The sequence below is a fragment of the Mercenaria mercenaria genome, chromosome 1 (genome assembly GCF_021730395.1).
Source record: "Mercenaria mercenaria strain notata chromosome 1, MADL_Memer_1, whole genome shotgun sequence".
NCBI lineage: Eukaryota > Metazoa > Mollusca > Bivalvia > Venerida > Veneridae > Mercenaria > Mercenaria mercenaria.
Window position 1 is genome coordinate 65031954 of NC_069361.1, and position 22684 is coordinate 65054637.

General features: G+C 36.9%; 1 protein-coding gene across 4 annotated transcripts in view; it reads left to right on the top strand.

Annotated features, from left to right (window-relative positions):
• The window catches only part of LOC123535621 (tetratricopeptide repeat protein 13-like), a 66326-nt gene extending 47589 nt beyond the window's left edge, over positions 1-18737 (top strand). For all 4 annotated transcript variants that reach the window (XM_053549640.1, XM_053549651.1, XM_045318347.2 and 1 more), the window contains 6 exons: positions 1908-2020; positions 4922-5054; positions 5602-5681; positions 9908-9986; positions 11943-12022; positions 14590-18737. In XM_053549640.1, coding sequence (XP_053405615.1) covers positions 1908-2020; positions 4922-5054; positions 5602-5681; positions 9908-9986; positions 11943-12022; positions 14590-14692 — 588 coding nt within the window. In that variant the 3' untranslated portion in view covers positions 14693-18737. The remainder of the gene's footprint in view (positions 1-1907; positions 2021-4921; positions 5055-5601; positions 5682-9907; positions 9987-11942; positions 12023-14589) is intronic.
• Positions 18738-22684: the final 3947 nt, after the last annotated feature.

The following is a 22684-nucleotide window of genomic DNA, read 5'->3' on the forward strand; positions in this document are numbered from 1 at the left end:
GTGAGCGCTTTAGGGTCAATGACCCTTTTTTACAAACATGTATTTGTAAAACAACACTGCTTTTGATATTCTGAGTTTTCATTTTACAGTAAAGTTATAAATATTAATAAGGGACTAACTTTCACATTGATATAGTTTTCATCCAAGTAACTCAATCCCAACAAACAAATGAAATTCATATCAAAGATACCTTAAAAAATTGAATTTTCCGTATCCATGTTCCCACAAAATTGTAGTTTAAAGCCTATTGACTTTGATCACATTTTCATTTGATGCCTGCTTGTATCTATATTTAGGTGAGGATACTTGTAAGTTGGTAACAAGAAATGTTTTTTTATTAGCTCACCTGTCACAAAGTGACAAGGTGAGCTTTTGTGATCGCGCAGCATCGTCCGTCCGTCAGTGCGTAAACTTTTGCTTGTGACCACTCTAGAGGTCACATTTTTCATGGGATCTGTATGAAAATTGGTCTGAATGTTCATCTTGATGATATCTAGGTCAAGTTCGAAACTGGGTCACGTGCCTTCAAAAACTAGGTCAGTAGGTCTAAAAATAGAAAAACCTTGTGACCTCTCTGGATGCCATATTTTTCACAAGATCTTCATGAAAATTGGTCAGAATGTTCACCTTGATGATATCTAGGTCAAGTTCGAAACTGGGTCACATGCCGTCAAAAACTAGGTCAGTAGGTCAAATAATAGAAAAACCTTGTGACCTCTCTAGAGGTCATATTTTTCATGGGATCTGTATGAAAATTGGTCTGAATGTTCATCGTGATAATGTCTAGGCCAAGTTCGAAACTGGGTCACGTTCAGTCAAAAACTAGGTCAGTAGGTCTAAAAATAGAAAAACATTGTGACCTCTCTAGAGGCCATATTTTTCAATGGATCTTCATGAAAATTGGTCTGAATGTTCACCTTGATGATATCTAGGTCAAGTTTAAAAGTGGGTCAAGTGCCATCAAAAATAGGTCAGTAGGTCAAATAATAGAAAAACCTTGTGACCTCTCTAGAGGCCATAATTTTCATGGGATCTGTATGAAAATTGGTCTGAATGTTCATCTTGATGATATCTAGGTCAGGTTCGAAACTGGGTCAACTGCGATCAAAAACTAGGTCAGTAGGTCTAAAAATAGAAAAACCTTGTGACCTGTCTAGAGGCCATACTTTTGAATGGATCTTCATGAAAATTGGTCAGAATGTTCACTTTGATGATATCTAGGTCAAATTCGAAACTGGGTCACATGCCATCAATAACTAGGTCAGTAGGTCAAATAATAAAAAACATTGTGACCTCTCTAGAGGCCATATTTTTCATGGGATCTGTATGAAAGTTTGTCTGAATGTTCATCTTGATGATATCTAGGTCAAGTTCAAAACTGGGTCACATGAGCTCAAAAACTAGGTCACTATGTCAAATAATAGAAAAAATGACATCATACTCAGTTCAAAACTGGGTCATGTGGGGACAGGTGAGCGATTCAGGGCCATCATGGTCCTCTTGTTGTACTGCCTGTATTTATATAATTTGTGGAAAAGTAGTCTTAAGGAAATGTTCAAAGGCATGAAAGCTCTTATGCAACATTATGGTCCAATGGGCCTCTGTGGTTGTATGGTTAAGGTTGCTGACTTTAAATCAGTTTCTTCTAACCTCTGAGTTCGAGCCCCGGTTGAGCTGTCATGTGTGAAAGTCAATCAGCTGGCTTGCAGAATGTCAGTGGTTCTTACCCTTTTGCTCACCTTGGCCTGAAACAAATACCTGGAGGAGCACCTGGGGCCTCTTCAAACATCTTTTCTGATTTTAGAATTAACCAGTGGCAAAATTGCATTCTAAAACCCATCTCCATACCCAATATTTCATCTCTTTAGTAGATTTTACTAACCTAGACTTGCTATATTTTATTATAGAAACACCAGACAGATCAGAATGGTTTTGTGGTATCAACACAGGTCCCTAGCACACGTAAAAGATCAGAAAAAGATCGTCTTGAAGGAGCTATGCTTGTCCTCACTGATGATTTGTAAGTGATGCTTATTTTCCTTAATTTTTATTTGCAGCGCAATTTGTCACCTTTCAAAATATCTTGTCTATTCTTGATATATTCATTTAGGGGCTAACTGAAATAGATTAAACTTCAATGTGTCAGAGTAAAACACAAGGCCAGGTTTATGAAGATAGAATAATACTGATTTATAGATCATATGGGGAGTTGTCAGATAAGGTTCAATTAACATGTCAGTAATGCATAAACCTTTACACTGCTAAATTTTTAGCTCACCTGTCACAAAGTGACAAGGTGAGCTTTTGTGATCGCGCGGTGTCCGTCGTCCGTCGTCCGTCCGTGCGTCCGTGCGTCCGTGCGTCCGTAAACTTTTGCTTGTGACCACTCTAGAGGTCACATTTTTCATGGGATCTTTATGAAAATTGGTCAGAATGTTCATCTTGATGATATCTAGGTCAAGTTCGAAACTGGGTCACGTGCCATCAAAAACTAGGTCAGTAGGTCTAAAAATAGAAAAACCTTGTGACCTCTCTAGAGGCCATATATTTCATAAGAGCTTCATGAAAATTGGTCAGAATGTTCACCTTGATGATATCTAGGTCAAGTTCGAAACTGGGTCACGTGGGTTCAAAAACTAGGTCAGTAGGTCTAAAAATAGAAAAACCTTGTGACCTCTCTAGAGGCCATATTTTTCAAGAGATCTTCATGAGTATTGGTCAGATTGTTTACCTTGATGATATCTAGGTCAAGTTCGAAACTGGGTCACGTAGGGTCAAAAACTAGGTCATTAGGTCTAAAAATAGAAAAACCTTGTGACCTCTCTAGAGGCCATATTTTCTCAATGGATCTTCATGAAAATTGGTCAGAATGTTCACCTTGATGATATCTAGGTCAAGTTCGAAACTGGGTCACGTGGGGTTAAAAAACTAGGTCAGTAGATCTAAAATAGAAAAAACCTTGTGACCTCTCTAGAGGCCATATTTTTCATGAGATCTTCATGAAAATTGGTCAGAATGTTCACCTTGATGATATCTAGGTCAAGTTCGAAACTGGGTCACGTGGGTTCAAAAACTAGGTCAGTAGGTCAAAAAATAGAAAAACCTTGTGACCTCTCTAGAGGCCATATTTTTCATGTGATCTTCATGAATATTGGTCAGAATGTTTACCTTGATGATATCTAGGTCAAGTTCGAAACTGGGTCACGTAGGGTCAAAAACTAGGTCATTAGGTCTAAAAATAGAAAAACCTTGTGACCTCTCTAGAGGCCATATTTCTCAATGGATCTTCATGAAAATTGGTCAGAATGTTCACCTTGATGATATCTAGGTCAAGTTCGAAACTGGGTCACGTGGGGTTAAAAACTAGGTCAGTAGATCTAAAATAGAAAAACCTTGTGACCTCTCTAGAGGCCATATTTTTCATGAGATCTTCATGAATATTGGTCAGAATGTTCACCTTGATGATATCTAGGTCAAGTTCGAAACTGGGTCACGTGGGGCCCAAAAACTAGGTCAGTAGATCTAAAAATAGAAAAACCTTGTGACCTCTCTAGAGGCCATATTTCTCAATGGATCTTCATGAAAATTGGTCAGAATGTTCACCTTGATGATATCTAGGTCAAGTTCGAAACTGGGTCACGTTGGGTCAAAAACTAGGTCAGTAGATCTAAAAATAGAAAAACCTTGTGACCTCTCTAGAGGCCATATTTCTCAATGGATCTTCATGAAAATTGGTCAGAATGTTCACCTTGATGATATCTAGGTCAAGTTTGTAACTGGGTCACGTGCGGTCAAAAACTAGGTCAGTAGGTCTAAAAATAGGAAAACCTTGTGACCTCTCTAGAGGCGATATTTTTCAATGGATCTTCATGAAAATTGGTCAGAGTGTTTAACTTGAAGATATCTAGGTCAAGTTCGAAACTGGGTCACGTGGGGTTAAAAACTAGGTCAGTAGATCTAAAAATAGAAAAACCTTGTGACCTCTCTAGAGGCCATATTTTTCATGAGATCTTCATGATTATTGGTCAGAATGTTCACTTTGATGATATCTAAGTCAAGTTCGAAACTGGGTCACGTGGGGTTAAAAACTAGGTCAGTAGGTCTAAAAATAGAAAAAACCTTGTGACCTCTCTGGAGGCCATATTTCTCAACGGATCTTCATGAAAATTGGTGAGAATGTTCAGCTTGATGATATCTAGGTCAGGTTTGTAACTGGGTCATGTGCAGTCAAAAACTAGGTCAGTAGGTCGAAAAATAGAAAAACCTTGTGACCTCTCTAGAAGCCATATTTTTCACGAGATCTTCATGAAAATTGGTGAGAATGTTCACCTTGATGATATCTAGGTCAAGTTTAAAAGTGGGTCACGTGCCTTCAAAAACTAGGCCATTAGGTCAAATAATAGAAAAACCTTGTGACCTCTCTAGAGGCCATATTTTTCAATGGATCTTCATGAAAATTGGTCAGAATTTTTTATCTTGATGATATCTAGGTCACATGTGCTCAAAAACTAGGTCACTATGTCAAATAATAGAAATAATGACGTCATACTCAGTTCAACACTGGGTCATGTGGGGATAGGTGAGCGATTCAGGACCATCATGGTCCTCTTGTTTAAATGGACTGGTCTGTCAGTTTTGCCAGTACCATTTATTATTCGAAAGGGTTCACTGACTGAATGGCGAACAGTGCAGACCATGATCAGCCTGCATAGATTGTGCATGCTGATCTTGGTCGGCACTGGTCGCAAAGGCAGAATCACTTACCCTGAGTTGGCTTAAGATTAAACGGAAAAGACAGCATTTATGAAAATGAATTTCAAGATAGTTATATTATCAATTATTGAAACATGTTCTTTCAGTATTAAATTCTTAGAGAATCTTTAAAATAGTTTTTCATTTTGGAAATACTTTTCTCAATCAGAGCAAAACAGATCTTGTTTACGATTGACGTGGCCAATACTCGTACACGGACATTTGAATATCATACTGAATTAGACTACATCTACAACCAGCTTCAAGATGAAATTAAAAGGACCAGCTCAAGTAAAGTCTCAGTAAGTTTTTTAGCAGAGTTTAGGCTTTATGAGACATGTTTCCCCAAGGTTTGGTGATGGAATATGTTAAAGTTTTACTTGCATTTAGATTTAAAGGGATGTGATTTCCAAAGACACTCTAAGAAGTTATTATATTGTTGCAATTGGAATAGAGTTTTGAGCTGTTCTGTGACAGCAATGTTCAGGATTTTAAATGATTTCACAAGAATGATGTAATCCTGTATCAGAAAACAATAAGGCTACATGATCTTCTAATGTCACGGCTGTTAAGGGTTGAGGGTCAGTTTTACCGGTATATTTGTCTATAGAAAAAAGACATTTTTCCTTACAGCCATACAGATTTTTTGTGAGTAATAAAATGTTTGGATCAATTTCCTTTAAACTTTATAGAAAGAATTTCATGTTGTAATCCAAATTTAATGTGCGCTACAATTTGCAAATTGAATTGAAAGAAAAAAAGATTTCTACTTTGAAATTTGTATGATGATGATATCATTGTAATTTTTCATAATAAGTGGAAGGTATAAGAGAACTGTGTATTTTGTAGGAGATGGATTCAGTAGTTAACATTATCCTGTCTCTGGCATATTATTTCTACAATCTGATGCCTTTATCTAGAGGATCAAGGTAAACTTTCATTCATCTTGCTTTTGTTTCTGAAATTTGTGGTCTGTAAAAGCTAATGTGAGTGAAGAAACCCAAAAAAGGTTTTGCTTTACTGTAATGGCCTGTTTAATACCTTTCAGAATTGTTTGATCCACCAGATCTGTAAAATATTTTTTTGTGAATTGTAGCTTGATTTTGCAATATTTTTTTGTGTGTGAATTATGTCTCCCACCACACAGTGGTGTGGGAAACATATTGATTTACTCCAGTCTGTGTGTCTGCCACAAATCTTGTCTGCACTCTAAGTCAAACATTTCTCATCTGATCTTCACCAAACTTGAACAAAATATGTTTGACCATAAGACCTCAGCCAAGTTCGATAACTAGCCAAATCGGCCTAGGCACTTCGGAGTAATGGTCCTTGAATTACTGAAAATGGGCCTTTTTACTCTTGTCCGCGCTCTAAGTTGAACATTTATCATCTGATCTTCACCAAACTTGAACAAAATGTGTTTGACCATAAGGCCTCAGTGCAGCCACTTTAGAAGTATGGCCCTTGAATTACCAAAATCGGCCTTTTTGCTCTTGTACGCGCTCTAAGTCGAACATGTCTCTTCCAAACCCTCACCAAACTTGAACAAAGTGTGTTTGACCATAAGTCCTCGGCCAAGTTCGATAACTAGCCAAATAGGCCCAGGCACTTCGGAATTATGGCCCTTGAATTACCAAAAATTGGCCTTTTTACACTTGTCCGCGCTCTAAGTTGCACATTTCTCATCCGATCTTCACCAAACTTGAACAAAGTGTGTTTGACCATAAGTCCTCGGCCAAGTGTGAAAACTAGCCAAATCGGCCCAGGCACTTAGGAATTATGGCCCTTCAATTACCTAAAATCAGCCTTTTTACTCTTCAAAGGTATATTTGTAGTGAGTAAATAGTATATAAAGACTGACTTACTATTTAGATGATTAGGCAGTTGTGGGAGACATGCACTTTTCTCAAAAGCAGCTCTAGTTGTGGCCTGATTTGAAAGATTCAGTTTTAATTTATTCATCATTTTAAGTGTCCAGGGGTAATAGTACGATGTTTTTGAATTATATCTTTGTTATGGACAAAATTGTTTATTCCTTATGAAAATTCAAGCCTATGAAGGAATTGAAAAATAGCTATTTCAAAATTTGAACATTTTTAAGGAAAATGTCGCTTATTGCCAACTAAAATATTATGAACATGAACAATTAAAGTTAAGATTGAAATTCTAAATGTTACTGGTGTCCAGAATTTGTGAAATTTACAGTGGAAAATACCCTATCAGAATCTTCTTTTCTTTACGATATATTCAAAAGTAATCAAGATGTTTTAACAGTTTACAAAGTTGCTGTAATAACCCTTGGAGTTCTTTAAAGTGATATATATGTTACGAATATTTTTTTTTTTTAGCTCACCTGTCACAAAGAGCTTTTGTGATCACGCGGTGTCCGTCGTCCGTCCGTGTGTGCGTGCGTCTGTAAACTTTTGCTTGTGACTACTCTAGAGGTCACATTTTTCATGGGATCTTTATGAAAGTTAGTCAGAATGTTCATCTTGATGATATCTAGGTCAAGTTCGAAACTGGGTCACGTGCCTTCAAAAACTAGGTCAGTAGGTCTAAAAATAGAAAAACCTTGTGACCTCCCTAGAGGCCATATATTTCACAAGATCTTCATGAAAATTGGTCAGAATGTTCACCTTGATGATATCTAGATCAAGTTCGAAACTGGGTCACGTGCCATCAAAAACTAGGTCAGTAGGTCTAAAAATAGAAAAACTTTGTGACCTCTCTAGAGGCCATATATTTCATAAGATCTTCATGAAAATTGGTCAGAACGTTCATCTTGATGATATCTAGGTCAAGTTCGAAACCGGGTCACGTGCCATTAAAAACTAGGTCAGTAGGTCAAATAATAGAAAAACCTTGTGACCTCTCTAAAGGCCACATTTTTCATGGGATCTGTATGAAAGTTGGTCTGAATATTCATCTTGGTGATATCTAGGTCAAGTTTGAAACTAGGTCACGTGCGGTCAAAAACTAGGTCAGTAGGTCTAAAAATAGAAAAACCTTGTGACCTCTCTAGAGGCCATATATTTCATGAGATCTTCATGAAAATTGGTCAGAATGTTCATCTTGATGATATCTAGGTCAGGTTCGAAACTAGGTCACGTGCCTTCAAAAACTAGGTCAGTAGGTCAAATAATAGAAAAACCTTGTGACCTCTCTAGAGGCGATATTTTTCATGGGATCTGTATGAAAGTTGGTCTGAATGTTCAACTTGATAATGTCTAGATCAATTTCGAAAGTGGGTCACGTGCCGTCAAAAACTAGGTCAGTAGGTCAAATAATAGAAAAACCTTGTGACCTCTTTAAAGGCCTTATTTTTCGTGGGATCTGTATGAAAGTTGGTCTGAATGTTCATCTTGATAATATCTAGGTCAAGTTCGAAACAGGGTCATGTGTGGTCAAAAACTAGGTCAGTAGGTCTAAAAATAGAAAAACCTTGTGACCTCTCTAGAGGCCATACTTGTGAATGGATTTCCATAAAAATTGGTCAGAATGTTCACCTTGATGATATCTAGGTCAAGTTTGAAACTGGGTCATGTGCCTTAAAAAACTAGGTCAGTAGGTCAGATAATAAGAAAACCTTGTGACATCTCTAGAGGCCATACTTTTCATGGGATCTGTATGAAAGTTGGTCTTAATGTTCATCTTGATGATATCTAGGTCAAGTTTGAAACTGGGTCAACTGCGGTCAAAAACTAGGTCAGTAGGTCTAAAATTATTAAAATCTTTTGACCTCTCTAGAGGCCATATTTTTCAATGGATCTTCATGAAAATTGATCTGAATGTTCACCTTGATGATATATAGGTCAATTCCGAAACTGGGTCACGTGCGGTCATAAACTAGGCCAGTAGGTATAAAAATAGAAAAACCTTGTGACCTCTCTAGAGGCCATATTTTTCATGAGATCTTCATGAAAATTAGTGAGAATGTTCAGCTTGATGATATATAGGTAAAATTCAAAACAGGGTCACGTACCTTCGAAAACTAGGTCAATAGGTCAATTAATAGAAAAACCTTGTGGCCTCTCTAGAGACCATATTTTTCAATGGATCTTCTTGAAAATTGGTCAGAATTTTTATCTTGATAATATCTAGGTCAAGTTCAAAACTGGGTCACATGAGCTCAAAAACTAGGTCACTATGTCAAATAATAGAAAAAAAGACGTCATACTCAAAACTGGGTCATTTGGGAAGAGGTGAGCGATTCAGGACCATCATGGTCCTCTTGTTGTATATTTCAAGAGAAATCAAGAGAACAAAATCTTTTTACAGAAAACGTGGATCAAACAGTAGCTTTAACCCTTACCATGCTAAATTTCCAAAATGGACTGGTTCAACATTCAATTTTGGCAGTACCATTTATCATTTGAAAGGGTGTTTACTGAAAATTTACTGACTGAATAGCGAACAGTGCAGACCATGATCAGCCTGCACAGATCCTGGTCTCCTGGTCTGCACTGATCGCAAAGGCAAAATCACTTGCCGCCAGCAGGCTAAAGGTTAAACAGTGGAAGACTGTTTTTGTTGGATTTTCAAAACTGTATAGAACAAATATTTGAAGCATCATCATCCGCAGGGCATTGTTAATGCGCAGTAGATAATAACATACATGATAGGAAGTACTGAAATGATTGGAAATTTAATAAACAATAAGTGAATAAAAAGAATATTATCATAGTTTGTAAAACATTATAATTGTATTTCTGTGTGTTTTGGTATTGTTTACAAATTCAGATAACCCACCCGCTTAGCTCAGTAGGTAAGAGCGTTGGTCTACGGATCGTGGGGTCATGAGTTGGATCCTCGGGCGGGGCGTGTGTTCTCCGTGACTATTTGATAAACGACATTGTGTCTGAAATCATTCGTCCTCCACCTCTGATTCATGTGGGGAAGTTGGCAGTTACTTGCGGAGAACAGGTTTGTACTGGTACAGAATCCAGGAACACTGGTTAGGTTAACTGCCCGCCGTTACATGACTGAAATACTGTTGAAAAAGGGTGTTAAACCCAAAACAAACAAACAAACAAATTCAGATAACTCTGAAAGAGCTAAAATAAACTTAAACACTGATGGTTCATACATATGCACCTCTTATATATAATTATTTTTTCTGTACTATAGGTTATGATTATTTTGTTGGCTTTTGCAGTGTTGTAGCATATTCAGTCGCCCTTGGTCTGATAATGTCCATACATCGTCAGGTAACAGGAAAATTGCCAACCAGTAAGGTAAGTAACTCGCTGAATGTGAAATACATAGTAAGTTTTCTTATGTCAAAACCATTCATGTTTCATATAAGGTAATTGAAACCTGAACTACAAGAAAAATACAAAACTTACATTGAGACAGGATTGACATCGTCCAGGATTACTTAAGCTTCACAGTTATTTTAAGTCACATTGTAGAAAGTTTTGACTATGTGCATGTATGTGCCAATAATTGTTTTTGATATTAGTCCTATATTTTGGTAGGACATGTAATCATGAAACCTGAAACAGTTTCGATAAATTTTTGTAAGCATTATTTTCCAGTCTGCTCCCTGGAAAAGCTAGTACAGGTTGTAATAAGCAGAGTTTGCTTTAAAATTTATAATATACCTTCTCTCTCAGATTCAAGATATTAGCAAGATGAAAGTGCTGTCGATGATAATAGAATTTACATTACTTGTCAATATTTTACTAGTATGAGGAGATGTAACTATGACCTAAGAAAGACTTTAACCTAGATAATCCTGATTGAGTTACTGACTTTTTTTGCACTAGACCACCACTCCAATTTTAGTGGGGGGTGGGGGGGGCCCCTTTTGCACTAGACCACCACTCCAATTTTTGTGCCCCCCACATGAGTGGTGGGGGCATATAGGTTTGCTCTTGTCCATTCGTCCTTCTGAGCATGTTGTCGCACCTAGCTCCAAAAGTATTTGACATAGAGTCACAAAACTTTACAGGACTGTTGGTCAGCATGTGTAGTTGTGCACTTGGGGTTTCGCATCCGGATTCATTCAGTCTTGTAGGAGTTATGGCCCCTGACTTAGTAAAAGATTGGTCATTTTAATGTTGTGTCGCGTGTAGCTCCAAAAGTATTTGACCTAGAGTCACCAAAGTTTACAGGAATGTTAGTCAGCATGTGCAGTTGTGCACCTGGGGTTTCGCGTCCGGATTCGTTCAGTCGTGTAGGAGTTATGGCCCCTGACTTAGTTAAAAATTGGTCATTTTAATGTTGGGTCACGCATAGCTCCAAAAGTATTTGACCTAGAGTCACCAAAGTTAACAGGAATGTTGGTCAGCATGTGCAGTTATGCACCTGGGGTTTCGCATCCGGATTCATTTAGTCGTGTAGGAGTTATGGCCCCTGACTTAGTTAAAAATTGGTCATTTTAATGTTGTGTTGTGCGTAGCTCCAAAAGTATTTGACCTAGAGTCACCAAAGTTTACAGGAACGTTGGTCAGCATGTGCAGTTGTGCACCTGGGGTTTCGCGTCCGGATTCATTCAGTATTATAGGAGTTATGGCCCCTGACCTAGGAAAAAATAGTCATTTTAATGTTTTGTCGCACGTAGCTCCGAAAATATTTTACCTACAGTCATCATTTCACTACACAAGACCAGACTTCTTGTCTAGACTTACTCAAAAAAAAGGTTTGTGAAACATGTATGTTAAAATGTACATGACCTAGAATCATAAAACATTAGAGGATTGTTTAATAGCCTATGAAGTGTTCTCTTTAGGATTTTACTCAGCTAGGCCAGAGTTATGGCCTACTAAGTGAAAGATACACATAAGGTTCTTAAAAGTTTGTGTTGCAAACATCTTAAAAATTGTTTAACCTGAGTCATTAAACCATGTTACAGTGGCAGGAGTGGGGGCACCTGTGTCCTATGGACACACATCTAGTTGCTTTAACCTTTAGCCTGCTGAAGGCAGCCTTTGCAACAAGTGCAGACCAAGGTCAGCCTGCACGTCCGTAAATTTTTAGTGAACACCCCTTGGAATAAGTGGTACTGCCCAGATTGAATGATGGACCAGACCATTTTAGAAATATAGCAGGATAAAGGTTAAATTGATATTGATGATGATAACAAAATTGTATTAACACAGTCTTCTTCTTCTTGGCGTTCACGTAATAACACAGTAATAACCCTGTATTTGTATTATGAGTAGTTGATTTGTGTTTTGTTGTTGTAGTTACTAGAGATGGAGGCCATGTTATCTGGAGCACCAGATGCCTTTATACTCGTAACTAAACAATGGATGAACATTAAAAGGTGAGACAAATTCTATATGACATGCTTTTTGATGAAAAGAGGTCCAAGGTTAGACAAGAGATTGAGTTTTGACACTATTTTAATGCAATTTAATTGTTGTACTAGGTTAGAAAATGTTCGTAATCGTTTAACTTTTGCTGATAGCTGCTCAGCAGTGATTCACAACTTTGAAACAGATGTTTTAAAGAGTGAAAATTTTACACTTAGCTCAGTGACTTTTTTCTCAAAATTGTGAATGTGTCCGGTACCAGATAAATTGTGAAAATTAGCGTTGTTTTTCTCAAAATTGTGATTTTTCCCCCCATAATTCTGATATTTTTAAAATACTTTGTGAATCAAAATGTTTAATGATTGAATATGAATATATAGGTGTAAATAGATAGATATCTAAGACTTACATTCATATATTTATTCCAAAGCATTTAAATGATTTGTACCTAAAAGCACTATGAATTAACATTTCGTAGCCAAACCACTATGAATTAATGTTCATGGGTCGATAATGTAGTGTGACGGAATTTACAAATCTTGATTTATAACAAACTTCTTCAACTCTTACCATGCTATAGATCAATCGATCCACCTTCAAGATTTTAGCAGTATCCTGCGAGCCAAGGAAAACTAGAAAATGCTTTTGTAAAAAAGCGCATGTCTCCCCCAATGCAAAGTCTTATAGGCAAGAAGTCAGTAGGGGTCAGGAGCAAAAATCAAAGAGACACTGATGGTTGGCTGCAATAGGGATCATCTACTTGGCATGTCCAGTCATCCCGCTAAATTTCAACACTCTTGGCCTAGTGGTTCTCCAGTCACTCCTCCTGTGACCTTGACCTTTGATCAAGTGACCTCAAAATAAATAGGGGTCATCAACTCTGCATGTCCAATCATCCTATTAAGTTTCAACATTGTAGGTCAAGTGGTTATCAAGTTATTTCCAAAAAATGATTTTACATGAACAGGCCACTGTGACCTTGACCTTTAACAGACTGACCCCAAAATCAATAGGGGTCATCTACTCTGCATGTTCAATCATCCTATGAAGTTTCAACATTCTGGGTCAAGTGGTTCTCAAGTTATTGATCAGAACTGGTTATCAATGTTCAGGCCCCTGTGACCTTGACCTTTAACGGAGTGGCCCCAAAAACAATAGGGGTCATTTACTCTGCATGAACAATCATCCTATGAAGTTTCAACATTCTGGGTCGAGAGGTTCTCAAGTTATTGATTGGAAATGGTTTTCCATGTTCAGGCCCCTGTGGCCTTGACCTTTAACAGAGTGACCCTAAAATCGTTGGGGGTCATCTACTCTGCATGACCAATCATCCTATGAAGTTTCATCATTCTGGGTCAAGTGGTTCTCAAGTTACTGACCGGAAATGGTTTTCAATGTTCGGGCCCCTGTGACCTTGACCTTTCACAGAGTGACCCCATAATCGTTAGGGGTCATCTACTCTGCATGACCAATCATCCTATTAAGTTTCAACATTCTGGGTCAAGTGATTCTCAAGTTATTGACCGGAAATGGTTTTCAATGTTCAGGCCCCTGTGACCTTGACCTTTGACGGAGTGACCCCAAAATCGATAGGGGTCATCTACTCTTCATGACCAATCATCCTATGAAGTTTCAACATTCTTGGTCAAGTGGTTCTCTAGTTATTGATCGGAAATGGTTTTCCATGTTCAGGCCCCTGTGACCTTGACCTTTGACGGAGTGACCCCAAAATCGTTAGGGGTCATCTACTCTTCATGACCAATCATCCTATGAAGTTTCAACATTCTGGGTCAAGTGGTTCTCTAGTTATAGATCGGAAATGGTTTTCAATGTTCAGGCCCCTGTGACCTTGACCTTTGACAGAGTGACCCCAAAAACAATAGGGGTCGTCTACTCCAGCAGCCCTACAACCCTATGAAGTTTGAAGGTTCTAGGTCAAATGGTTCTCCAGTTATTGCTCAGAAATGAAGTGACGTACGGACGGACGGAAGGACGGACGGACGGACAGGGCAAAAACAATATGTCTCCTGGGGGAGACATAATTACGCCCTCTTGGATACCTCATTACATCATACTCTAATCTTAGTAATGTTCAGTGTTTTCAAATGCACATGCGGGATACAGTTAGTACCAGTAGGCATTGCAAACATGGCTAGATAAATACAGAGGAGGTTTTTTCTTTTTATGATTAGTACTTTGAAACTTCCTGGTGACCATAGGTTACCAAAAGTTACCAAGGTTAACAAAGACATAGAGTGGTAACAAAAAGACAGCTTCGTGCAGAGGTGCTGTTTTTGGACCATATATGAACATGGTAGCCTCCATTAAAATAATGCATATTTACGTTTTTCTACTAATTTTAGAGGTTTTCACACCAGTTGTGAATGGGTCCACGCGGACCCAATCTGAAAATTATGATAGACTGTTTGCAGTTGTTAACAGGTCTGATTTTTCGGTACCACTTATATAGGGGAAAAAATCACTGTAGCTGTTCAATTGTGAAATATCTTAAGAGGTGCATAAGTATCATGTTTTAACTAAACTCTGTTTAGAAAAATATTGAATTGTTACTTTTCAGATTAGCATCGCCTATGTCTGGTCATCCAACAGTTTGGGAGACGTTTCCAACAGTGCGCAGTGTCCTTGAAGTGCTCAACGTTAATACTGATTCTTGCTCCTAACTAATACAGCCCACATCTTTCAGAAAATACCAACCAAAGTCTTATTGTGTTTACCCTCAACGAAATATAGCTTTTATATAGTACAGTGTAACCTAGGTTGAAGACACCTGAAGAGAAGATACCTACTTACAATGGCTGTTATTTCATTCATTCTAAATAGACTATATTTTTTTTAAATGGCTGTTCCATTCACCAACTAGATCCTTTGTAAATTGCTCTTTCATTCACCAAAAATCCTTTATAAATGGCTGTTTCATTCGCCAACTAGATCCTTTTTAAATTGCTGTTTCATTCACCAAAAATCCTTAGTAAATGGCTGTTTCATTCACCAACTAGATCCTTTTTAAATTGCTGTTTCATTCACCAAAAATCCTTTGTAAATGGCTGTTTCATTCACCAACTAGATCCTTTGTAAATGGCTGTTTCATTCACCAATTCCGCTATATGGTTTTCCCATGGATTCTCTTTAAATTGTAAAAAAGTACCTTTGATATTATACATCCTTCTAAATAATTTCAGTACTTTGAAATTTTTGTTCCATTTAAATTAGTTCTGTATTTCTTCCATAAAAAAGTACATTTTTTCAAGTATTTAAAAAAAAGATTTTGTTTTGTCCAAATTGTGATATGAGCCGTGCCATGAGAAAACCAACATAGTGGGTGTGCGACCAGCATGGATCCAGACCAGCCTGCGCATCCGCGCAGTCTGGTCAGGATCCATGCTGTTCGCTAACAGTTTCTCCAATTCCAATAGGCTTTAAAAGCGAACAGCATGGAGCCTGACCAGACTGCGCGGATGCGCAGGCTGGTCTGGATCCATGCTGGTCGCAAACCCACTATGTTGGTTTTCCCATGGCACGGCTCATATATTAAAATTTTGTCACAGGATTTGTTATGAAACCTTCACAAAAGTTGCAGTTGAAATTCGACAAGTTCATACTACTATCCACCCTAGAAGACTGTATAATGAAGAATAACTTTTATCTAAAAGTTGCAAAGTAAAGAAAAAATCTGGAAAAAAAAAACGCTATTATGGAATAGATTGAGCACATAGTGACATCTAGAGGGACAGCCTCTCTACAATGGTATTTGCATGCAAATTGTTTTTTTTTTTTTTTATGTCTTTTTTTATGCACACTAACATTTTAACAACACCATTTTTGTTCTTGTCACTCTGACTGGAATGTAATGTGGAACTTTGTTCAACATACACTGTTCATTGTTTAACATTATGTTCTTAGCATTCTTGCACCAGTTCTTCAGAAACGTACATTCTCCTCAAGATTAGCATGCCAAAAATGACCCCTTAGTCAGTTTTCAGCCTTCCTAACTGATTGTTTTACAGAGGTTGCACTGTACTCCTTCCTCTGCTCAGCTATTGTGAAATCATTTAATTTCATGGGCAGGCAAAAAGTTTCAAGGTTTTGGCCAAAAAAGGGACTAATTTTGCGGGGACATGAATTCAAGGATTTCTAATTTTGGAAATAAATTGAATGGGAATTTTGCATGTTCATTGGGATTTTATTTCTTTGATTGATGCAGCTGTGAAATCCATGAAAAACAGTCCCCCCACCATGAATATTATTGATTTAACAGTATTGATTACATTGTTAGCTTTGATAAAGTTTAAGGTAAAAACTGTGATAATTTAGTTTATTTCTAATCATTTGAAATTGAACTGTGCTTTTTATTTTGCTAGTAAAGTGGAATACATAAGAAAAATTAATCACAACAGTAGTTGTAATATATGGGCTGCACCATGAGAAAACCAACATAGTGGTTTTGCGACCAGCATGGATCCAGACCAGCCTGCGTGTCCACACAGTCTGGTCAGGATCCAGGCTGTTGGCTTTCAAAGCCTATTGGATTTAGCGAACAGCATGGATCCTAACCAGATTGTGCAGATGCGCAGGCTAGTCTGGATCCATGCTGTTCGCAAACGCATTATGTTGGTTTTCTCATGGCATGACTCATATGTGTTTTGTCAACTTCATTTAAAATGCTTTAAATTCTTGTTATTAACTCAGGAAAATTTAATTTGGGACCACTTGAATAATCTTTTTGTAGGGCACAGTTTTGTATTTTTGCTATGGTACAGTAGTTGGAATGAAAAGTGTTGGCGAAAGTTGTTTTTGTTAAAATTTGTTTATGTTTTTGTTTTCAACATATTTTGACTGTTAACTGAAGTTTAATTCCTAAACTCTGAGCATGGTAACTGATAAATGAAAAGAAAAATGGCCTGTTTATAATCCGAAGTTTGTTATTTGTGTAATGCAAGTTTTGTATGCAGACTTTAAAGTTTTTAAGTGGATATTGTAAGAATCTTTCCCTGGTTGAAGGTGTGGATGGAAATATCTGGCTCAAGGGTAACTGTTTAGGTGGTAATAAGGCTTTCCTGAGTTACAGCAAAACAGGCTACCTGAGAGCCAGATATTTCCATCCGCAGTGTTAACTAGTGATAGATTCTTTTTCTAGCATGCGGAATTCTTAAATTAGTAGAAGAAATAAAATAAAACGAATGCTTTTCTTTTTATGCACTTTTATTCTAGTAGCGTATTTACACATTCATACATAAATTGCAGCACTTACACCCCAGAGTGTAAGAGTTTTTCTAGCACCAGCAAAAACATGGGAAAATCTTGTCTTGACTTCAAGAAGAATTAGTCTCTTCCAGTCTATGCAAATAGTTCAGTAGTTTGTTGTGCTTTTGGTATGTTAGTGTTAAAAGATATTTAAGGATGAGCCATATGCAATCTATTAGAAGTCACAAATATTAATATAAACTACAAAGTACCATATGTGGTCTTTAAGCATTTTTATGCCCGGTATTGTTTTGTTCATTGTTGGTGGACCAGTTTGTTTCCGATCAACAACTAGAGAATGCTTGGTCTCACAATGGTCAAACTTATAGGTTGATTGCTTGAGGTCATTAATGATCCCCATTGTTTTAGGGGTCAGAAGGTCTAAGGTCAAGGTAACAGCAGCCTTGAGAGTGGAAACGGTTTCCGCTCAATAACTAAGATCGTTTTGGCCTACAATTGACACAATTAATAAGCATAGGATCATTGCCTATGGTCAGCAGATGAACCCTATTGCTTTGGGTGTCAGTAGGTTAAAGGTCAAGGTCACAAGAACTTAAGACTGAAAATAGTTTCTGCTCAGTCACTTGAGAAGTGACCTTAATACTGAAAATAGTTTCTGCTCATCAACGTAAGAACCATTTGGCCTCCTGTCTTCAAGTTTCATAGGAGATTGCCTGTGGTCATGGGGTTTAGTAAATGAAGTCTATTACTTTATGGTCAGTGGTTCAAAGGTCACAGTCGGAGTGATTCTGAAAATGGTACTTGCTCAGTAAGTAAAGAACGCATTGGCCTTCAGTTTTTAAACCTCAGGATGATTGTCTGGGGAGTATATAGCCCTTATTGCTTTAGGGGTCAGTAGGTCAAAGGACAAGGTCACTGCGACTGCAAAAGTGAATTTGGTTTCTGCTCAGTTACTTGAGAACTCTCGAGTATCCTGCCTTCAAATTTCATGATGATCTCTTGCAGTCAGCAGATGACCTTGTATTTGGGTGATTTTGGGGATTGAAAATTGGGAGTATACATCTTGTCCAAAGTACATATATTTAGAAAAAAAAATTAGTACATTGTGTAGGAGAGTTGAGATAAACGTTTCACAATTTTTCAACTTATTAGCAGACCTTATTATGAAAGAAGAGTGCATGTAACAACTGCATGCTGGTATACACTTAATTGTAAGGAAACCTCTAAACCACTGCAGGCTTAAAGCAAACGTTATTATTCATAAATTTTCTTGTTCTATGTTCTATTGTAATACTTTGTATAGATATTCGATGATTTGGTTGTTATTTTCTGATGCTGTTTAATGATACATAATTTTAAATCAGGAATATGTTAAGATTTCTTTCCCTGTTTTTCTAACGATTATGATAATGTTTTATAATATTTTCTATGCAAGATTAAAGTGTGATTTTTATACTTTGTTAATGAATAATAACAGTAGTGAATTAAAAATAAGATCTAGAATGTTGTTTCTTATTTTATCATTTTGCTTTTGAATTGTTTCACTGGTACGTACGGAAATTATTACATAGAAATGTTCCTTGGGTGACCATGATATAATTTTGATTTGTAAAATAACAGGCCTGCCAAAGCTAAATGCTGTCTCCTAAACATCAGGTTGGATTTCAGAGTAATGTGACCTTACTCTAAATTATCAAAGCTGTTTAAATAAAAACAAAAACACTGCTACAAGAAGGGGCTAACTTCGAAAATCTGTTTCTATAAATCTTCAAGCCAGTGTTTTGACTAGAAGAGGTTTTTTTACTAGACTGTTGCCGCCTGATCATGGTCTGCACTGGTCACAAATGCAGAATCACTTGCTACCAATCAAGCTAGATGTTAAATGCAGATTCTGAGAATTCTTAATCGTTTGTATTTCAGGAATGTAGGATTTAAATCGCTTTTGAAGGTGTACATGAGCATGAAGAGAGCTATATAAATGGGTATAATACTAATATAAATCAAAATAATACATGTTTCCCTTGAAACTCGGAGCAAGACATTATATCCATATAGCACTGTTTATATCCAAATTTACCAGAAATATTGATTCGAATGTCAAAGAACTCTGCAGATTATTTGGCATTACAAAATGTACTGTAACGCTGCTTCAGCTGTAAAAATACGAAATACATGATACTACAAACATGTATATGTAGGTTTAAAATAACTTAGAATATTTAAGTGTAAAAAGAAGGGTCATTTATTAGAATGCATGTCATAAAAATCGAGTTTATTAATAATATGAAGGTTACGAATGACAGATGTGAACAATAACTCTGTCATTTTCTCGGAGTCCATAATTCATGCAAGGGTGCTCAAATTGTTTAGAAAGCTCTATACTGACTGATCTCGTGTGTGTTTGTAAAAAACGTATTTCATACTGTAATCCAGACACGTGATTAAAGTGAGGTAACGGTTAATGACATGCTAGTGAATTTGTGTACACAGAAGCTCTATCATTTAAACATTCCAAACACTGAAGTTGAAGAACATAAAATAAGTAGAGATGACTTCATACAAACCAGGCAAGACTTAACACGACCGTTGACCGCTTTATGCGCCCTTGACCTTTGAGGCAAACATCTCTGCTAAATAAAATAAAGATTAATCCATGCACGACTAAATTACGTTCCGGACAAAGTCTAAAATGATCCTATCCCTAAGTGTGGCATTTACCTTTGCGGTTGGGCCTGGTATTTGCAACCAATTTAGGCACTTTTTTCTGCAAAAGACGAAAATAATGCTCCGTCTGACAATATTACCACCCAGACAAATTCTAAAATGACATTTAATCCTCAAATGTGACATTGGCCTATGAGACAGAACCAGGTCATAACTATCTAATAATTTAACAAATATAAATGAAAAATTGCCATGACCGAGCATCTTTGGAAGTTCGCAAACAACATCCAATTGATATACCTTGCCGCAGTAGTGTACTTATTTAAGTAACTGTTAAATTTCAAAACCCTATCTGAAATAAATAGTTATACTGATTGTAGCCTTGCTTCATTGGTAACATATCGATTACGTTTATTAAACACGCGCTATTGCAAGTCTAGTTATTGAATGAGACATCATATCTTAACCTGGGCAATTTACAATACTAAAATAAGAATTCTGTCTTACCATGATTTTTTGTACGTTTATTAATATTAAACATATGGAGAGATGGAAGTCTAAAAAGGGTACAAGTATTAGAGCACCATGCAATAAACGGCATCAACCATTCGACCAATATTGGATTATCCATATTAAGAATATCATCCAGATGCAGTAATATTAAATGCAGTGAAAACCTGTTGTTGCCTATTTAAGAAAGGCAAAACAAAGTCCCTTTCATAACAATACAAAAACAGGTTTGCGATAAGTGGTGCACAGTTGGTTCCCATGGTGACGGAAAACTGCATTCCCAAAGCGGACATAAATGTTATTATATATATATATATAAAGACAGGGCTTCACAAACCAAACTTCTCAAAAATGTTTCATTGAAATTACATGCAGAAAATGTTGATGTTACATTTGTCCAGGATTTCGGCAGGATGTTTTACTGACCAATTTATCATAGTAGTAGTTTTATGGACTTAAATGTCGGTTAGACATGAAGCTAACATTCAGAAATATTGCCAGTCATACAAGAGCTTAAATTAGCCATGACAGGAGCTTTACATGTTTGTTTACTTAACTTAGGAATACAATACACAATGGAAAGTTGATCTTGTCGATCGTTTATAAATGCAAACGTATAAATTCGCCATTAACCTAGCTTGACCTATATTGTTTGTAAATTTAGACCGAATACCATTCTGTTTCACAACAAAATATCGAAAGATGAACGTCGAATATCAAACTAATTACTTCTGCCTTTTTACCCCTCACCTACATTTTATGTATTTTGTCAAAGCAATTTCTTACTAGAATATAATAGAAACATTTTTGATAAGGACCAGATCTGACAAATAATATTCATAAGATACTTGTCGTGTTTTAGTGTCAGCGGGGCGAAGTCCCGACAACACGACAGCACGACAAATAAAGGGCGCCAACACGACATATTCATACCCGCCAACTCGAAAACTCGACAAATAAATATGTCGTGTCGGCGCCCTCTGTCGTTTTTTTTTCGTGTAGAATTTGTCGAGTTTTCGTGGTTTCGCCTCGCCAACACGCGAACTGTTTTCTTTTTTTTGCATTTATCCTGTTTTTAATCCTACTAACGTCTTCCTTTCTGCGAAAAAGTTTATTTGTATATATATTTTGTAGTTAAGGGAATTAAGGTGTTAGGTTTTTGCATCTTTTTTATCACAAATGTTAGGAAGCACTAGGTGGATTGAGTAGCTTAGGAAACTTGACAGTCTTTTACTTTCTCTAACCCCCCCCCCCCCCCCCCCCCCCCCCCCCGTCACGCATGGCATTGAACGTTTGCCATTACTATAAATGATGATGATGATGAACACGACATGGCAGCAATCAGCAACCATAGTTTCCTGATACATGTATATATAAGAACCTTGAACTCAAAACAATCTTCCCCGATATAAAAAAAGCTGAAATGAAAAAGAAAATTACTCCTTCAGGATTTCCCCCATCATCCATTGTGTTATTATAGTAAGTACTTAAAACGCCTGCACACCATCAAGTATCACAATTACATACTTAATTTCCTGCCAAGGGAAAGCTTTCATACTTATCTCTCTGCTTGAAAAGTTTACTTGAATAACGAGCATTTATATTACTGGATATTTTCTTCATTATTTTCCAGTCAAAATCTAAAAAGGTAAATTATTTTACATTATTATTGCTTTAAATATGAAAATATGTCTTTTTAAAACTTCATAATCTTTAATTGGGTATGCCTAGAGATGGGTTTCCGAGTTAATCAGGTACTTTGCCACTAATGTTTTTAAGCCTACGTTTATATGAAAATAAAATGAAAATTGTATATATAAGATTCTTTCACTGGTTATAGGGCAGATGGGAATTTCCGGTCTCGAGGTAACGTTTAGGCGGTACGAGGTTCCTACCGAGTTTCCGCTAAAGTTACCGAGAGCGGATTCCCATTGCACCTATAACAGTAAAGAATTTTTTCTTGCTACCGATATCAAGAATAATAATAAAAATAAATCAGTCGACGGCTTCTTTTAGATCTATTTTATAGCAGCGTATTTAAACAAAGGCGGGAAATCAACTCCGTAACAGAAGACGTCATGGCTTTCAAAGACAATAACAATGTTAGTTCCGGTTTTGTTTTATCAGTTCCAGCGTAACGTTATGAATTTTGTAAAATAACGTGTTTGAATCGAATATTATCAAGAACAAAGAGGAATGTCAAGGATGGATTTTATTCCGTTTTCGAAATAAATATAAATAACTACATAAATCTCTACTATATGTAGTTCTAATCG